Source organism: Labrus mixtus, chromosome 1 (assembly GCF_963584025.1).
Source record: "Labrus mixtus chromosome 1, fLabMix1.1, whole genome shotgun sequence".
Lineage (NCBI taxonomy): Eukaryota > Metazoa > Chordata > Actinopteri > Labriformes > Labridae > Labrus > Labrus mixtus.
This window is the reverse complement of record NC_083612.1, coordinates 22,436,970-22,455,478: the sequence shown is the minus strand read 5'-3', so window position 1 is coordinate 22,455,478 and position 18,509 is coordinate 22,436,970. Positions and strand designations below refer to the sequence as shown.

Sequence of the window (18,509 nt, the reverse complement as noted above, 5' to 3'; positions counted from 1 at the left end):
AACCTAGGAGGAAAATTTAAATTGTTGTATTATTAAAATAAAATAATAGTTATTACAGAACAACTCTGCCCAGTACATCCTGTTTTGGTGTTATTATGACTTGTCAACAACACATTCATTGTTGCCTCTTTAGTATTTTTCACCTGTGAATGAATAGACGTGCTTTCATCTTTCCACAGATCCTCTACAAACAAAAAAGGTTCGAAAGGTCCCTCCTGGCCTGCCTTCATCTGTGAGTGGAAGATCATCTACCTCTCATATAAATAGATTTCACAGTGAGCTGACTTAAGCAGACACACACACACACACACACACACACCCACACACACACATACACCTCCCTCTTACCACTTGCTAACAAAGAACGCTCTTGACTTCACAACGGCATCACTTGACATCACAACCGGGAATTCACTTGTTTTTTGCTCGTGCTCAGCGGTGACAGCGGTGGTGCCTGTTCATTTTAAAGTTGTTGGATGTTTACACGCTAATACGAGATTGTAAATGTCTCTGTAGGCCTCATCTTTCTGTTCATTGTGTGTGCTTGTGCATGTGCACGCATACACATGTGCACCTCGGGGTGATTGATTTTCAGTGCTGCCCTGTCACAGTGCAGCCTCCTCACAGCCTCTCCTGGGAGAGAGAGAGGCTGTCAGAGCGGATCCCCAGCTCTGCTCTTTTGATGTTTAATTAGTCATTACGTAGCCGAACAGGAGGACAGACAGAGATTAATAGCACAGAATATCTGAAATTTCTATTGGTAATGATCCCGGTGGAGCAGAAACCATTAGGATGCAGAGAAGAGTGGAGCTCAGCTTGCAGTTGCTTAGACAGGGGGTGCTGGAGTTCATTAATATGCATAAATCACTAAGTCAGATGTTCATTGTTAAAACCCTGGTGGATTGGCAAAGGTTTCATTAATCCTCCCCTAAAATCCTTGAACTGGTTCAAGACAAGTATTTTTTCTGTTCTTTCTAACAGAAGCAACTGGTTTACTAAAATCCCACCCTATTCTTTCCTTAAACAATGAAAGGGGTTTGCTGGCAGTTTTTTTTTTCACCTTTATTTTTTTTTTCAGTGAAGGAGTCTGAGAGTGGATTTGCGTTTCAGAGCTTTGATAATCGTCACCTCTGCTGCTGTTCCTCTGAAATCAAATATGGAACAGGCTGTGGAACATAAAAGGCTGGCATGTGTTTTGTTTCTGGATTTAGGTTTGAAAGAAGTTTGTCAGCACGTGAGGGAGAGAAGCAGTGGCAGGAGCGTGCTCTGCCTCTCCCTCTTAAGTAAGTGATATATTTGAGGTCTTGTCAGAAGGAGGGAGCGAGGCAAAGAATGGCTGCCTCGCGGGTTACATCTCTTTGTTGTGTAAATGGACGCTGGGCTTTTTTATTTGTCAGGACTTAACACATGGGCGCAGGTGCGGTTCTGTGAGTCATAAGAGTACAATCAAGCGGTACAATGCAGGATGGGGAAAAACAGTGACAGAGCATGGGATAAAATACAGCTTCTTCTTGTCACTCAGTAATGCTCAAGAGATAAAGCCTGGAGCTTGGAGGAATTATCCCCCTTACTCTTTGATCCCATTTGAAAGAATAAAGATGATGGTGTTGAATGTGGGCTATAGGTCTTTTTTAACCTGCTGACAGATAAAGGAAAACATAAAGTCATTTTTTGATAGGTGGTATATTCAGAAATGTTTGAGTGGGAGGTTGTCTGGCAGCTTTTAGGAGGTGTTGGTATTGGACTGATGGCACGCAGGTGATGTTTTTAACTATTGGATGGTGTAAAAAGCTTCTGGTGGCCTTTAATATGTGTATCGTGACTGTTGAAGAAGGTGAATCTTTAAGGATCGCAATCAGCCAAGACCCATGTTGGCATCTCTGGCGTCGACACATGAGGCAGAGCGGGTGGTTTTGAAGCAGTGTTGAGGGGGAAGGTGCACCTGGAGTCAGAGCTACTTCACCCTGAGGCAGCTGTGTGAAGAGCCTGCAGCGTACCTGAACATGAATGCAGCTGCAAACACCACTGAAAGCTTTTGCTTGTGTAAGCAAGAGTGAGAGCCCTGGGACCTGAATAACTGACTGATTTAAAAAAAAAAATCAAAAAAAAAAATCAACACAACGCTTCCTATCATTATGTCTACTGCTGGGAATTTTCTTATTTATTTATTTTACTCTTCAATCCCCCTTTTTCCTCCCTGAGCTTCCTATCCTTGCTCCTTAGTCTAAAAATAAATGTAGGAGTTTTAAATCACATGGGCAGAGTAAGACGCAAGTCCAAACATGATGTGTCTGTGTGTGTGTGTGTGTGTGTGTGTGTGTGTGTGTGTGTGTGTGTGTGTGTGTGTGTGTGTGTGTGTGTGTGTGTGTGTATACACCACATGATGGAACTGAATCAAAATATTTACCAGAGCACATCCTGTGTGCATTTAGATTTTGACACTGTAGAGCTCCAGGATGCAAAGGCTATCTAGACAGGCCAGCTGCTGATTGCAAACCTTTAAATGTTTGTAGGTTCTTTTTCATTTATATACAGAGACCTTCTTCATTCGGCCACACACACGCACACACACACACGCGCACACACACACACACGCACACGCACACACACACACACACACACACACACACACATACACACACACACACACACACACACACACACACACACACACACACACACACACACACACACACTCTCCTCTGTGGTCTGCTGGATGTGTGCTGTTTACAGACATTGGATACTGCCCATGTGACAGATTAGAATAACACATTCTAAATACTTTCCATTATTTCAAAGCTTTAAACCTTGTTTTTTAAAAGTTGTTTTTATTTACAGCATTGGAACTTAACTTAACTTACAAACTTGTAAACATGAGCGATAAACATCTTTAAAGCACTCGAGCATGGCAGCTTTCCTTTTTATTTGTGCTACAGTAGACACCTTTTTCTATAATTGGCTCCCTGAATTTTTTGACTGTATAAACCGGGCGATGAGAGCAAAGGACAGAGCGTGTTGTCATTGGACAGACAGGCGGCTGCGCTGAGGGATGCTGATGGGCAGCTGCGTGGGCACCTGTCTGACAGGAGGACTGAAGATGGAGAGGGAGAGAGAGGGGGTTTGTGGCTTGTGGGGGAAAGTTGCATCTTGTAGGATATTTATGGGATGCTGCAAAGGCATGGTGTGTATGTGTTGTGTGTTTGTGCATGTCAGCTTGTTTGTGTAAATAGTGTTTTCTTTTCCCCCCCTACAAACTCTTGTCAGTGGCACAGCAGCTCGATGTGACACTTCCTCCCTGGCTTTGGTGACGATATGGCTGCGGGAGGAGAGAAAGAAAGTGGTGGGCTGAGATTCTGCTCCCCTCGGGGACTCTTGCAAGCGAGAACCCTGAGTATGGATGACAAAATAGATTGACATTTGCTTTTGACAGATCACTCAGACACCCTTGTTTCTTTGAGATTTGTACAGTGCAAGCTGCAAGAAAGAAAGTCTGCTCAAGGCTCTGATTCTTAAGTCCCAGAAATGCTCCTGCAGTGCTGTCTGGTGCATGACATTCAGAGGATACATGTTCTGTCTCTCTCTGTGCATCTGCCTTTAAAAGCTCGAAGACAACAGACCGATATGTTGTAATGCAACATTGACCTAAGGTTCCCTTGTGCTGAGAAAGCAGCTCCTTTTTTGATTCTTCCTTTGAACCACAGCAGGCCAGGACAAAGTAATAGGGCTTGGTGAATAGGCTGTGGATATAATGCATCAGTTAAGCTCTGTGTAAACATTCCTACCAGGCCTTTATGAGTCTCTCTGCAAAATTAGATTTGAGGTCCACCAGCAGAATCATAGGAAGCTGCACATTTGAAACGTGTGGTGTTGTGACCCTGATGTTGAAATCACAAAGAAATACATTAAATATTTATGCTTAGATAGTTAAAGAAAGGAGTGGACACTCCCCTAGCTTAAAGGCTGATACTTGTTTTCTGCTTTTCATTAGCCAGGTCACATTAGACCGTTCACAGCATGTATATTGTGGAGAACCTTTGTACCGCCCGCTTGGAGGACTACAGCCTCTGTACATGGGGCGCAACCTAACTGCTAGGACATCTGGCACCCCTACCCTCAGCTTTTTAAAAAACTCACAAAATGTATCAGTGTGAAGGTTCTTTTTACTTAGTGAAACTTTACATTTAGTAATGTTGGGATGAATAACTTGATTTGGTTATTTGTACCTATGTATAAATCCAGAGTCTGCTTTGCAGGTTAGTTTGACAGTAGAAAAATGGCTGGATGAATCTTTAGTGTAAACTCTATACATTGTATAATATGTATTTATAATGTCAGGAGTGTTATTTGCATTTGTGTCTGTTATTTTCTTATTTCTTGGCTGGGTCAATATCTTAGGCTCTGACCCAACCGCTGTTCGTGAGCTCCCCAGAGACTCAGCCTCGTCAGATGGCTGATTAGATAGACACCCTTGGTTTGACAGGGATGATGGTGAACAGTTGCAGCCACCTCTGGGACCCTGGGCCTTGTGTTTATCTTTGTTTGGGTTGTTGAAATTTACCACTGACATTAGAGGCTGCAGATAAAGGAACAGGCGTACAAGCCAGAGGCCTGACCTCTTTCATGTGCAAGGAGAACAAGGAGTTAAAAGGACAAAGAGCAGGAAAATAATGCACAGATTAAAGTCATTACTCACACTGTGGCCTGTTGTAAATTATTCATGTTGGGCTTGCGTGAGTCTCCAGCATTAATGCAAACCTTGATTTTTGGATTGCTGGCAGGCTTAAGAACGCAGCCTGTCAACATTTACTAAGGGGCATGGTTGTTATTTAGAGACATCTAAACCAGGCCGATTTAACCCAGGAAATACATAACTGAACAACATTAGGTTTTTAACTTTAACACTCACAACATGTCAGAGGCCATGTGTAATGGGATGTGTGAGGCGGGATAAGTCACACAGGGATAGTGGGTAAATATCCTGCTTGGAGAAGGATGTCTCGGTTAGTTTATTATTGTCCAGAGCCTTTATTTAAATATAAAGGCGAGTTGATCAGCCCAAGTGACTTTTTTGTTCCACTGAGAATGTTTAAGTAGCTTGTTGAGATGCTGTCTAACTGATCAACAAAAGAAGTTGTGACAAGTTTTGTAAAAGGGAAATAAAGTGATGTTTCTGCTGGATGGGAACCTCATCACAGCAACTAAGACGACAAGAAACGAAAAAAGTTCTCAGTTATATGATGAGACCGTAACAAAAAATTGAACAAATTTATTTTTCTTTTTTTGATAACCTTGATTTCCTTTGTCATGTCTTCTCTGGCTCCCTAAGATTGAGTGATGGTCCTCTGCTAAAACAGAAGACTGAATCCCGTCGTCTTATAATACTGAATACAACTTATATTTTATTTATACAAATCTTAAACCCTCTTTCTCTCTCTGTCACTTCTTCACATCTCTGTAATGCACTTCTGCTGTTTATTACCACATTTATTCCACAACGTGAAACAATACTGTTTTACATGAGAATGTAAACAAGGTGAGCTGCTTGTCAGGAAATATTTTTAGGTTTAAGGGTTTTGGTTTCCAGCAATGTTTGAGGATGTCCAACAAAGGTTGTAAGTCAGGTTTTTTTCTGAGGAAGTGGGTGTAGTTAGAAGCTTTGTAGAGTACTGTAGGTTGAAGTAGCAATTGTTAACAAGCAGCTGTACAATCAAATTATTGTGTATGCAAAGATGTTATAAATGCAGCATTTCAAGCATGATTGAAAAGTAATTAAAAAATGACATGCAATGTGTAGTCAAAAGAAAAAAATGAACAGGACTGGTAAAACCTTTGTCCCTCATGATAGTCAACATCTGAACCATGCTGTTAGAAAATATTTTCTGCTTTTAAACACAACATACAATTTATACCCCATGCTTCTCCACTATGTTTTAAAAACGTGTTTATGAACAAGCCATGAATCACGAAACCACCAAAATATTTATGAGTGAATCCGTTTCCAAGCTGAAGGTTATTTTTTATGCAGTCAGGATACCTGTGTTATACCAGAGATTACAATGCTGAAAAAGGAACTTGCTACTTTATAGTAACAATTAACATTAAAGGGGACATATTATGAAAAATCCACTTTGACAGTGTTTTTGAACATATATTTAAATAACCTGAGTGTCTACCGACCCACAAAATGTGAAATAAACCCATCCAGTCCTTTGTTTGTGAGCTACATAAGTCTTACAACACAGAGAAAAATGCTCCGTTTCAAATTTGCTCAACTTGTGACATCACAAGTTGGATTCTGGTAAAAAAAAAAAATCCTCTCCCCTGATATCTCCACCCATGGACTTCACCCCCAGTCTAGAACAAAACTGTTGCGCAGGTCTGCCATTTTTATTCTTGCTACAGAGGCGTGATGTCTACCTGGGAAAACTCAGGGGGGGCTCGTAGCATTTAAAGAGACACACACACCAAAACGGAGCGTTCTGAGAGAGCTGGTTTATACAGGGTCACAAACCTCCTCTGGTGCTTGATTCATGTTAGTTAGTCAAAATTTAGTCACTTAAGGACTTTGGAATAGGGGCGCTGGTGGCGCAGTGCCCCATGTATATGGAGGCCATGGTCCTCCAAGCGGGCGGCCCAGGTTCGAATCCAACCTGTGGCTCCTTTCCTGCATGTCGTTCCCCACTTTCTCTCCCTGATTTCTGACTCTATCCACTGACCTATCTCTCCATTAAAGGCACAAAAATCCCAAAAATATATATATATATTTTTTAAAAAGGACTTTGGAATAATGCATTCTGTGAATACACTCTTAATGAAGTGGACACAGCATTTTAATGTTAGATGTATGTTGTACTATGTAACAGTCAGCCCTCTCTAATTAGAACCAGAGCGCCTTACAGGAAACAATCTTCCTGTCTGATGACATCATCCCTAAATCCATGCATGAGGAGAGGGTGACCTCAACCTACAAGATTTGCTCCGTGTTTTTCAACACCAAAACAAATCCCAAGAGAGAGCCTTGTAATGAGTTGGAGTGTCTTCAGAGAGGGCAGAGGTTTGTTTGTTTGTTTGTGTGTCTGTTTCTGTTGACCTCAACACCCATGACGCTGCTTACGAGTCGTTTTACATATTTGAGGTTCTGTTTTTTTTTTTTAATCCAAAGGTGGTTAACATGGGAGAAATCGATGTATTGCATGGTCACTCTTCTGTTTGTATACTAATGAGACATTAAAAGTATTTTTAACGTCAAAAAAAAGTATTGACAGTGCAGTATGAATAAAGTTGAATGTGTTTTCCTGCTAACGCTATCCCCTGTTCTAATCATGCTGTATAAGTCCCTTGTCCTGATCCAGATCATGTCTGATCCTTAAAATCTATTTAATAATTACACTTGAAACCCTTAGACGCTCCTGCTCTCTGAACTGCAGATTCAGTTATAAAAGAAACGTGTCGGCAGCGTCCTGAATCATTTCTCCAATGAATGCCAGTTTCACTCTGCGCTCATGACTTTTATACTTTCAACACTGGGCTGTGTGTCTGGACTTGTTTTAGACCGCTTCAAACACTTCGATCATTACCATTTTTCCTAAAAGCATCAGCTTGAAACAGTGCCAGATTTAAATCAGTAACCGCATGTAGAGCCAGTGTTTTGGCTGAGTTTGAAAGAGTCCTGGAGAAGAAAGGGAGATAAATAATAACAGCACTAAAAGGGAAAACATAATAAAGGCGTAGTTTTCTTTGGGAAGTGGAAGCTTTCATCTTTCCATAACAGTGATGTTCTCAATGAGTCTGCAGGTCTGTGTTTAGTCCAGGAGGCTTGGAGTGGTAGACATGAAAGGGATCCAGTCAGACTGTACAGCCTGGCCTCTCTCTGGAATATGCTATCTATTCTTTCCTTTCTTCTCCCCTCCTTTGCTCCCCCCCCCCCTCCCACATGATAAAGGTAATGGGGAGATGTGTGGCTAGCAGTGACCATAAACCATGGCAAAATGGCTGTCGTTGTTTGGTCCCCCCCCCCCCCCCCCCCCCTCGCTGAGGCCCCCAGGGTTTAGGAAATGGAGCATTATTTTCATGTTGCGACGTCATGAGCCAGCCCCTTTGCAGCTGTTGCATGCCTCACAACTCTGTGTTTACAGCCAGCTAAAGGTGTCGCTCTGCCGACACTGAAACTCACTCACTTCACATTTCATAAATAGCCTATTTGTCTACTGCTCATTTGCTAGTTCGAGATTTATGGATGTGAAACAGTTCCCCACCCTTTACATCTTGAGCCTTCACTTTCACTCCCTCGTGACTCCTAATTGTTGCCATGGGAGGGAACAGGTGAAATGTGTTTCCAGATTGTTGTGTTCTTACAAACCCTTTATTTTACCTCCTTGCAACCCTCTACATTTACTAAATCATCGTCAAAAAAGAAAGAAAAAAGATTACACACTTGGGATTAAAGTGTGTAAAGCTCTTATGTATGCTCTCATTTGCTCTCCTTTTAATTAGTCATCTTAATATTGTGATCCTTTTCAGGGTGAAATATTTTAGTTCCAGTTTATTTGGGAAAAAGAAAAAAAAAATCTGCATTTTATATGCCTGGAATTAATTTTGTTTGTCACTCTCTCTCTCTCTTTCTAAATCTGCTCACACATTTTTCTGTCCCGCCCACTTCCCTTTATCTTCTCCTCCCCTCCCCATCGCCCCCCCCCCCCCCCCCCCCCCCCCCCCCCCCCGTCCTTTTCCCCTCTGCCTCAGCACTCGTAGGCTTAAGAGAGGAACGTACCACACGAGCCACTCCCTTCTGACTCTCACCCCTCTTCCCTCAGCATGCATGGTACAATCCTGCTTTGCATAAGTTTCCTCTGAGTGGGTCGAGTGTGGAGGCCAGTACTGAGGAATTATTAGTCCCTTTCGAGCGCTTTGGATGTATTTGTAGAGAGAAGGCCAGTGTGTTGCTGTAGTGTCACTTCATCTCTTCAATAGTTAAAGCTAGAATGTATTGCGCCTACCCTGTCCCTGGAATGGGCAGTAACTCTTTAATGTATTACTACAACGGGAAATCGGTGAGTTGTCTCTGTGAGAATGTGTGTGTATTAGACGGAGAAGAGCTGGAAAAGTGTGTGTGTGTACTCTGCCTGTCCATCTGACTGTCTATGTGTCAGTAAGTTATTTATTTATTTCAAGTTCAAAGCACTGCAGTTCTGTGTGTAATGCACACAGAACTGTGCTGGAGGATTCTCTCTTTCTGATTTTCCATGACATCAGTTTAAGCTGACTGACACAATTTCATTTCAATGTGAAACAAGTGTCTCAACTGTAAAACTTGTGCAAATCCAGCTGTGAAGGCACTGGTAGTTTTTTAAGCTCCATATACACAAATATTTCTGCCATTAGGGAAAACTTTTCCTCCACACACAGAATGAAACGCTGGGCGCAAAGTTTTTTCGTTGCCTTGAATTTATTTTTACTGGCTGGGTGCTTGAGCTCCGAGACGGGGCTGAAATAATAACAAGTGGGAGTCTGGGAATGATTAAGGGAAAGAGGCTGCCTGTTGAGGTTAGACTTTCCTGTTTGCAGATTGAGCTCCAAGCACCAGTGTTGCTGTTATTCCATCTGTATTCAATCACATCTGCATTCTTCACACCACAGGGAGCCTAATGGGATTTCTGAACTTCTCTGTAATGACCGCTTTGATTTTTGTTAGTCTGAAAATGTTTTCTGCACCAGAACTTTTTCATGTAAATCTGTGAACCATTTTGTGTGTGTGTGCGTGTGTGCTGCACTTGGACTTGATCTGTTTCTTCTGTCTGGAGTCGTGGTATTGATGTGACAGGTTGTGTTTCAAAAAGTTTGGAAGAAAAAAAAAAAAATCCTCCCCTTTTTTTGTGTTGAATGTTATTGATGAAACACATCCCAAGGGTTTGTGAATCTGCTTGAGGACCTGGTTTTGAAAAAGGCTTAATGAGATCTGTTGTGTATGTCAGTAATCCTGAAGTAATGATCCTGTCATAAGCAAATGGCACGGGCAGATTTCCACCTGTCTTTGCATGTGCTGCTTTTGCTCTCACATAAAGGGCGCATAAAGGAAAAAAACAAGCCTTTTTTATGATGTTGAATTGAAAAGGTCACCCTACTCAAGCTTGTGTTTTAACTTTTCTTAAAATCCTGTTCCAGTGTTTCATCTTTGTTCACTCTGCACAAAAATGACTTTGATCTCTTTTATATTAAGTATTAACAGGCTTGTGTTACAGTTGGTGATGGGGAGAAAATTGATCGCATGTGGCCAGAGCGGGCAAACTGTACGATCAAAAGCACTGGTTAAACTAGCACCAACTTTGTCCCTTGTTTTTCCACTTTTTTTCCTTGTTGTTCATACAGGAAAAAAAGGAAGAAAAATGTTCTTGCATCTATTCTGTCCCCATTAATTTGTTGTAATGTGGAGTTGCATGGCAGGCTCACCATCTGGAGCATTGGGAGAATTCACAGTGGGCCGTTGGCTTGCGAGCTGGTGGCACACAACCAATACAGATGGAGCAACTTGCTGATCTTTCTGTCGTTGCACATTAGTGAAAAGGAAATTAAAAAATCAAGTGAAAAGCCTTCTTGTTTGATTCACAAAAGCATGTCCTCCGCAATTGGAGTGTCATAAAATTAGACCAGAAAATAGTAAAAACACAACAGACAGCATTTTCTCTTCGGTGGGTCATGCCTGTTGTTCTTGTTGTTGTTTGTACTACAACAGGTTGTGCCACACTTTGTAGGGGTCAGCACTCATGGCCAGAAGCTAATCCTTACATCCCCCAAATTTGCACATGAGCTGCACATGCTCTGAAGCATGAGTGCTTGTGCAACACAAAGTTAGAGTGGGGGTTTGGCTGCATGTGTGTTGACTGTCATATACTGAATGTATACGTTGCACATATTGTGAGTAGATAATGAGGTTCCAGTGTTGCCTAAACAAAATTTTTGTGGCATTACCACTTGAATGTGTTGTTCTGCTGTGTGGAGGATCTATTTTTAGAGACCCTGAATACAGATTCTGTTCTGTGTGTTTTTAATACTTGTTAAATGTTGCAAGGCGGCTGATGGGAATGATGACATGATAGATAATACAATTGAATATTTGATTATAACCTGTGCTGTTTAAGGTTGTGAGCTGTTTTTCCACCTGTGGTTGATTGTCTACCTGTTGTCAGTTTTTAACTTTAAAGTATTAACAAGTGGTTGTATGGTTATATGTGAGCATGTGCTTTGCTGTTTATACTACAGTGTGATGTGGGTACATTAAAAATGAAAGTAATTGTACAATCTATTGAAAAACAGCTTTTCTCCGACAGATAGTCTTGTGAACGGTACATTTTATACCTTCTTTTTGTAGTACTGAGCTTTGAATTTTCCACCAAGCCCTGGTTAGTATCTTGAACAAAATGTTGATTAACACCCCTCCATGCTGGCTGAGGAGGCATTGTGTGTGTTGGCACACTGAGTCCTCTAAGTGTGTTACCATTGAACTTGAAACAGAAAGCCACAGAGAGTGATATGTTTTAAATTCTGACTCACAGTATAAAAACAGGACTCTTGATATGATGAAGATCATATTAAAATGATTTTCCCTCTAGCTTCCTGGCAGTAAGCCTTATTCTTTTCTAAGTTTCTTTTTTCTATTTAGTTTTTACATTTATTTTACTATTAGTTTACATCCATTTTACAAGTCAAAAGCCTGTGTCCTACCATTGATATTTGATATTTGCTGAGGCCACATGCTCACAGACATGGGGGTTGTATTCAATTCTCAGTGGAGGCGGTGTGAGCCATGTTACAGAGCTGAACCAATGACCCACAGCATTTTTTTTAAAGTATGGAAATATTCATTAAAGACCTGAATAAGTTTCTTCTATCACTGACTTAATTAAAGTCTTCCTGGCTTAACTATTAAATATTGTATTAACACATTAACACGCGTTTGTCTGTAAATAGAGGTTAGAACTGTGTGCATCTTTTCTGTTGACTGTTAAAGTTTATTTTGTTTATTGTATGGTGATATTTAAAAATATATATTTTACATCATCTTAGTGATATTTGAACCCTGGTGAAATCATTTTTGATAAAAGAATAAAAAGCCCTGATGCTCAAACAACTGGTGCAGGCCTGTGTTGGTGTGCTGAACCGTGTGAGTGACGGCTTTTAATTAATGGCCTTGTAAAAGGAAACCCAGGCGGGGTTCCATGGGCTGGCGGAGTGAGGCACCCAGTGTTTGGGATGGTTTATTAATGCTTTGACTGGTTAGCCCAGGGTAAAAAGGGACAATTAGCATTATCTGCTGCCATATGCTGCCCATTGAGCGCCTGACAGAGGCCAAAGACAAAAGCCCGGTCTAACCTGAGATCTCCATGGATCTACTATCAACACTGGTCACATGTGTAAGCCAGAGGACCCATGAGAGCCCCACCCTTCCAGAGACTTTAATTACACTCTCAGACAACAACAAGCAGGAGTCCAGCTCAGTCAGCAAAGCCCAACAGCCCTGAGTCTCTCTTAAGTTGGGTCTTTGAACTGATCTTATGTTAACATGTGTGCTGTGTGTGTGCAGGTGAGTTATTTAGTTCATATGTGTGGCATATTTTCCATCAGCCTATTTTTGTGTGCTAAACAACGTAAGCAAGTTAACAACCTTTGTGGCCATGAACATATTTTTAAGCTTTAGAAAACAATTCTTTGAGGCATATTATAAATGTATTATTCATCCTTATAAACATAGACACAAGCTGCAAACGTGCAGGTGGAATCAGGCTAGCTGGCCTGGCTCTGATTAGTGTTACTCGACTGTGGGGTCATCCAAGCCAGTCTGTGGGAGGGAGAACTTGTTCAAACCTTCTTTCCCTTCTTCATCTGGAATAGATGAAGTCAGAGACCACATCACTGGTGTTTTGCCTCCAGTCCCTTTGATCCTCCCGTGTAGCTTGGCATTCACACAGCTGTAAAACAGCGTGCCCATTGTGCCTCTTCTTTCACTGTACCTCCTCCAGCCTGCAGGTACAAAAATAAAGGAAGAAAATGCCTCCTATGTGATTTCTGCCTCACTGGGAATGCTGTAATTTGCCAGTCATTTAGTCTATGCATGTACAGGGGTACCATTATACTTCCATTAGAGGTTGAGTTAATCTGTAATGCTAATACCCCTGATAATCTACTCTTCCCTTCATGAGCTTGATTGCGAGCTAGTCATTAAAGTGTGTGTGTGTGTGTGTGTGTGTGTGTGTGTGTGTGTGTGTGTGTGTGTTAAAAATGTAAACTTCAGATAAGAAAGCTGTCAGCTTTTTATCTTAACCAATAACACGTGTGTACTCCCTGCAGGTGTATGCACCGTCTCCGAACTCGGAGGACTTCAACAGAGATTCTCCCTCGTACTCCTCTCCCAAACCCTCCAGCAGTATGTTTGCAAGCACTTTCTTTGGTAGGTTCAAAAACAAGGATTGTATTAACTGAGAGAACTGTCTGCTGTAAGATTTACATATATCTTTGTCATTTATCTAAGTCAATAAAGAGGCTTTGATTTTGACTTTAAGCAGACATGAGAAGCTGCTGTTGGACACACTTGGGTTTCCATGAAACTGTAATAAACATTTTTGGCATTTAATTGTAATTTGTAAGAAATGACGACTAATCAAGCTTCTTACTGTAGTTAGTTTCAGCCCTGGTGTTTGTATTTATGTTTAAAGAGGTATTTTTTCACCTGAGTAGTACAGACCTATCTCATGATTTTGCTTTATTTAACCTTTCTATCACTTTATGTATTTCAGCGTGTCTGACTCCCAGATGTAGACAGAAAATCAGACATAATTGTTGATTTTTAGCTCTGTGCGATCTCAGCTGTACTCAGGACAAAGATCATGTTTCACTCCCTTGGATGACCGTAGGTTTTAAGCTCAGGGTTAGACGTTGTGTCAAACTCAGGGATCATGTTGTAAACGATTACATGCTAATATGATTCATCCATTATTTTTAGATGGTACCCACAGTTCATCTGATCCCTGGAACTCGTCCAACGGGATCAGTCAGCCAGGCTATGGGGGAATGCTCGCAGGATCTTCATCTCACCTGCCACAGTCAGGAAACTACAACAGCCTGCAGGCACACGACCGTTTGGTAAGCAGCTTGTGTCAGCTTTTAAAGCCATGATAAATGATGGTTAATAACTCTTTTATGCATCACTTGTACATCAGAGATCTCAATCCTATTATTAAGCACAATACAAATGAGATCTCTCTAAAAGAGAGCCCTTTACCCACACACCCCTTCTCTGTCCGAGAGGGATTGTGTGTCTTAAATTGTGGTCTGTTTATTATCAGTGGAGACCCTGCTGACCCTCTTTATGTCCCTGTTTGATCTGCTTTGGTCTGCTTCAGCTGGCTTGGCATCACAGGGAGCCTGCAGATGCTGCCTGCCTCTTCTTTATTACTGTCCCTGCCCCCTGTAACTTTAGCTTCATCGCAGCCCATAGAAGTCAGAAAATAAATAAAGTCATTCTTTCTAAAACACACATTCGTGATTTTAAATAGAGCCTCTGTGTTTTGTTTTGTTTTGTTTTGTTTTATCTCCCAGAATTACCCCACACACTCAGTCTCTCCAGACATCAATGCCAGTCTTCCCCCCATGTCCAGCTTCCACCGGAGCAACAGCAACACTTCACCATTCGTTACAGCATCGCACACGCCGTCAAGCAACTCAGCCGACGGGGTCATGGGTACGTTTCAGTGTTAACAGTTCAGCTACCTGCTCAGAATGACTAATGCAATGGTCCTGATGTAATCATTGCTGTTTATCCATTCTGTAAAAGCAGTGAGTCAGGCAGTTTGACAGCTGCATTGTGTACCATGGCTGTTCTTCATTTGTCTGAGTTGGTGCTACAAAGCCTCCCTCTGTGTGTATTTTCTTAGCGGCTGCAAATCGAGGGAATGCCACTGGAAGCTCACAGACTGGAGACGCACTGGGCAAGGCTTTAGCCTCGGTGAGTTACAGCCCTACATTTAAAAAGGACTTCTTTCATTTTAAATGTTCAACCCTGATGAAATGGGATACAAGTTACACTTAATGGTTTTTCACCATCTCACTCACTTTGTTTTGAGCCAACAGAAAATGTTAGAAACACTGACAAGTTTTAGTTTTTTTTTTATGTATTCCAGGAAGTATAACTATACTTCTTAAAACTTGGATAGGGACTCAAACAGAATGTATTTGTGGTGTTTATACATAACATGAAACTCCTAAGAGCCCATCATAACCAGGGCAGTCTTACATGGTACACACATTAACACTGGCTCAGTGTTCAGGCAATTGCTGATGTCACAGAGGTCGCTGCTTTTCCCCTCGAATCTGCCCTCCTATCATGGTGTTAAATTCTTAAAATGTGTAACTTGTGTGCTGTCAGACTCTGCACTCGTTTAGATTCTTCACAATAAAAACCACTGGTCTGTTTCTGTCTCTAAAGAAGGTGACCTCTGTAATCATGCAGGGAATTAAGTGCAATACTGACTGCTGATTAAAAAAGCCCAGAGGACATGTTTGTAGTTGTTTTTTGGCCTAAGCTTGGATAAATGTGGGCTTAAACTAAGAGTATTCAAGAAAGAGAATTGTGCATTGAAAATGCTCCTAAAGCCTGTGGATTACACTTCACTTAGGAGAACCAGAGCAGATATCTGTGGCATCTTGTAATGTAGCGTGGTTATTTTCTGTAGCACACAGTGGCTTAATGCTCTGTTGTTTGGATAAGACAGCACAAAGAAACTGTATCGAACAATATACTATAAAAAGTGCCCAAAAGATCATTTGGGCAAGAGACTCATTTCCAAATATGATAGATAACATTTTTAAAATTCTGCTTCATGAGAAGCATTTTTGGATTTAAAAAGTCTATATAAGTTTTTTTTTTGTGTGCAAATTTTCCTTCGATACAGTAGCACATACATGATGTGTACGTTGATATGTTCATATTGAATTTCTGGCCAGATGTTTATTTTACCCACTTTAGCACGTGCAGCACATTTAGGAGAAATATAATTAACCGGTGTGAAGCGAGAATATGAGAGTTAAGGGATGGTAATAACAAATTAAGTCTTTTATATTTGCAGACTCAGTTCTATTAGCATTACAAAGCTGGAGTGAAATGGACACGGTTGGACTGGGGTGGGGGTGGGTGTTTGGAGCGGGGGGCACAGGGGAGTTTAACACGGCTGTGGCTCAACTCCACGGGCCGCCCTTTGTAGAGCTTTTGTTCTCCACCCTTTTAAATTGGCCGTGCCTATTGGCCCCATGCCGCCTGCAGCAGCGTAACTGATGATGAGGTGGAGCTTCATTTATTCAAGTAAAATGAGCTGTGTTTCACCCTAAATGCACCGTTATAAAGAAAGTCATATATTGTCGGGTCAGAAGTCACGCTTATAAACCTCTTTCTTTAGAGAAATAAGAATTATTCAGAGGATTGTTTGGAGTCTTACTGGTTGCAGAATATTAATCCCTCTTACTTTTTGACTGAATTGCATGTCTGAGGGGGAAAATGCTGAGCAGAAAAAAAAACACTGTGCTCTCAGATTGCAGAAAATCATGAATAATCATTCCTCCTTTTTCAAAAACAGCCAATCCCTCCTCCTCCACACTCTGTGACACACTTCAGCGAAACCTCCACCCTGATACTCCAAGTTGATTGAAAAACTAAAGCCCGGAGATAAAGATTGAATAAGGAGATTATTAATAATGAGTGCGTTCTATCATCCCTGCAGAAGTCAAACGCTTTCCTGCAAGCTCAATTTGGTTTTAACTTGGACGAGAAATCTCTGTGGATCTGCAGGTTTTTTTTCCTCCGCTAATTAGTCAGCGCCCACCAGTAATACCCTGACTTCTCTGAGACGTGTTCCATTATGGTACAATATCCTCTTATTACAGGGGGAAAAAATCAGGGACGTGTTTGTGCTTTAATCCAGAATTTGTTTAAACAAATGAAATCCCTGGGGAAGTTCTGAAGAGGTAATCTCCTCATTCCCTTGTGATTGACAACTCAGTGACCTCAGTGTAACCTAGCAGAGGCTGCAACATGCATCAAATAAAAGAAAAGCTTTCACTGTACTATAAAACATACAAAAATAAGATATAGCTCAATAAAAATAGATTCAGATTTCTGCTTCACTATACAATATCTAGTGTCAGCTGATATAGAGGTCCTGAGAAGTTCTTCAGTTTGAGAGCTAAAGCTACAGAGGAATAATACTGTAGTGCAGAGGTACTTTAAACTGAAAGATTAAAGTATCTTTTCACATCAGGATGAGGAATTTCACTTAAAAAATGTGTCAGAATGTAGCTACAGGTGTCTAAATGTATCCTGTTCCACTTTTCCACACTTATTTTATTATTAAGAAATGTCCATTATAGACACTGGTCTTCTTTATCTAGTTTGGTATGTGAAACCGTTTTGCTGTGTCACTCTTCATTTCACCTGAATGAGTTAATTTGTAAATATGGATGCAGTTCATATGGGGAGAGATACTTTGATTACCAAGAAAAGTGCTATTTTAGCATATTTGAAACATGTTTGAACTTGCTAAACAATAAGATAAAGTCCATATTTGTAAAGTTTGGACTCACATACTGTCAATCAGTGACATAGTTTGAGTTGCTCTTCAGAGAGACACGACACACGTCTCTTGGTGATGATCTTCAGCCACTTAAAAAAGTGCTCACATGCACAAGACATCAAAGAGAATATTGTTTATGCTTCATTTTGTGAAGGCCGTGCTCTGGGCACAGATGACTCTTAACACAGCTCATATGTATGCACCATGCATTTTTACAACATGCCCAGCAGTAAAACCCACATAATGGATGATATGTTGGAGGCTTGAAGATGGTAAAGCTGTGTGCAATCCAAAGAAACAGCTGTTGTTGGTGCATTAATGCCAAATCTTATTTTCTTTCTCTTATCCTCTCCAGATTTACTCACCTGACCACACTAACAGCAGTTTTCCATCCAACCCGTCGACACCTGTGGGGTCTCCCTCACCTCTGACTGCCACAGCAGGGGCTGCATCAGCAGGTACCGTGGTGACTGCATCCAGCACCCCGTCTGGAAGGCCAGGTAAAGCCCCAGAGTTTGATTTGATTCATATACAAGAACACCAGATACTTACTGTGGAATGTGAAATGCACTGCACTGAAAATACTTTATAAAGGCTTTTATTGTAGAAAGGTCTGAGTGACACACATCAGATGAAATTAGAATCAGGCCTTGACCTTAAACAGCCAAGCTCATTAAGAGGCTTTCATGAATATGACTTTAATTCATTCAACGTGTTTGACTATGTAGGGCATTAGTTGGATGAATTAAGCCTGATCAGAATGATGTGTGTGAACGTTTCCTTAAACATAATTTAATATTCCTTTTAATTTGAAGGAGTTCTAATAATACTCGGCTCATTCTTCATGCTCTATCTATGCCGGGGCGGGTAATGCCTTTTCTACATTAATCCGTTGTA

General features: G+C 41.2%; 1 protein-coding gene across 5 annotated transcripts in view; it reads left to right on the top strand.

Annotated features, from left to right (window-relative positions):
• tcf12 (transcription factor 12) overlaps positions 1-18,509 on the top strand; it is a 67,546-nt gene that overhangs the window by 34,847 nt on the left and 14,190 nt on the right. For all 5 annotated transcript variants that reach the window (XM_061038630.1, XM_061038598.1, XM_061038621.1 and 2 more), the window contains exons 8-13: positions 180-232; positions 13,342-13,441; positions 13,994-14,133; positions 14,590-14,731; positions 14,925-14,995; positions 17,968-18,112. In XM_061038630.1, coding sequence (XP_060894613.1) covers positions 180-232; positions 13,342-13,441; positions 13,994-14,133; positions 14,590-14,731; positions 14,925-14,995; positions 17,968-18,112 — 651 coding nt within the window. The remainder of the gene's footprint in view (positions 1-179; positions 233-13,341; positions 13,442-13,993; positions 14,134-14,589; positions 14,732-14,924; positions 14,996-17,967; positions 18,113-18,509) is intronic.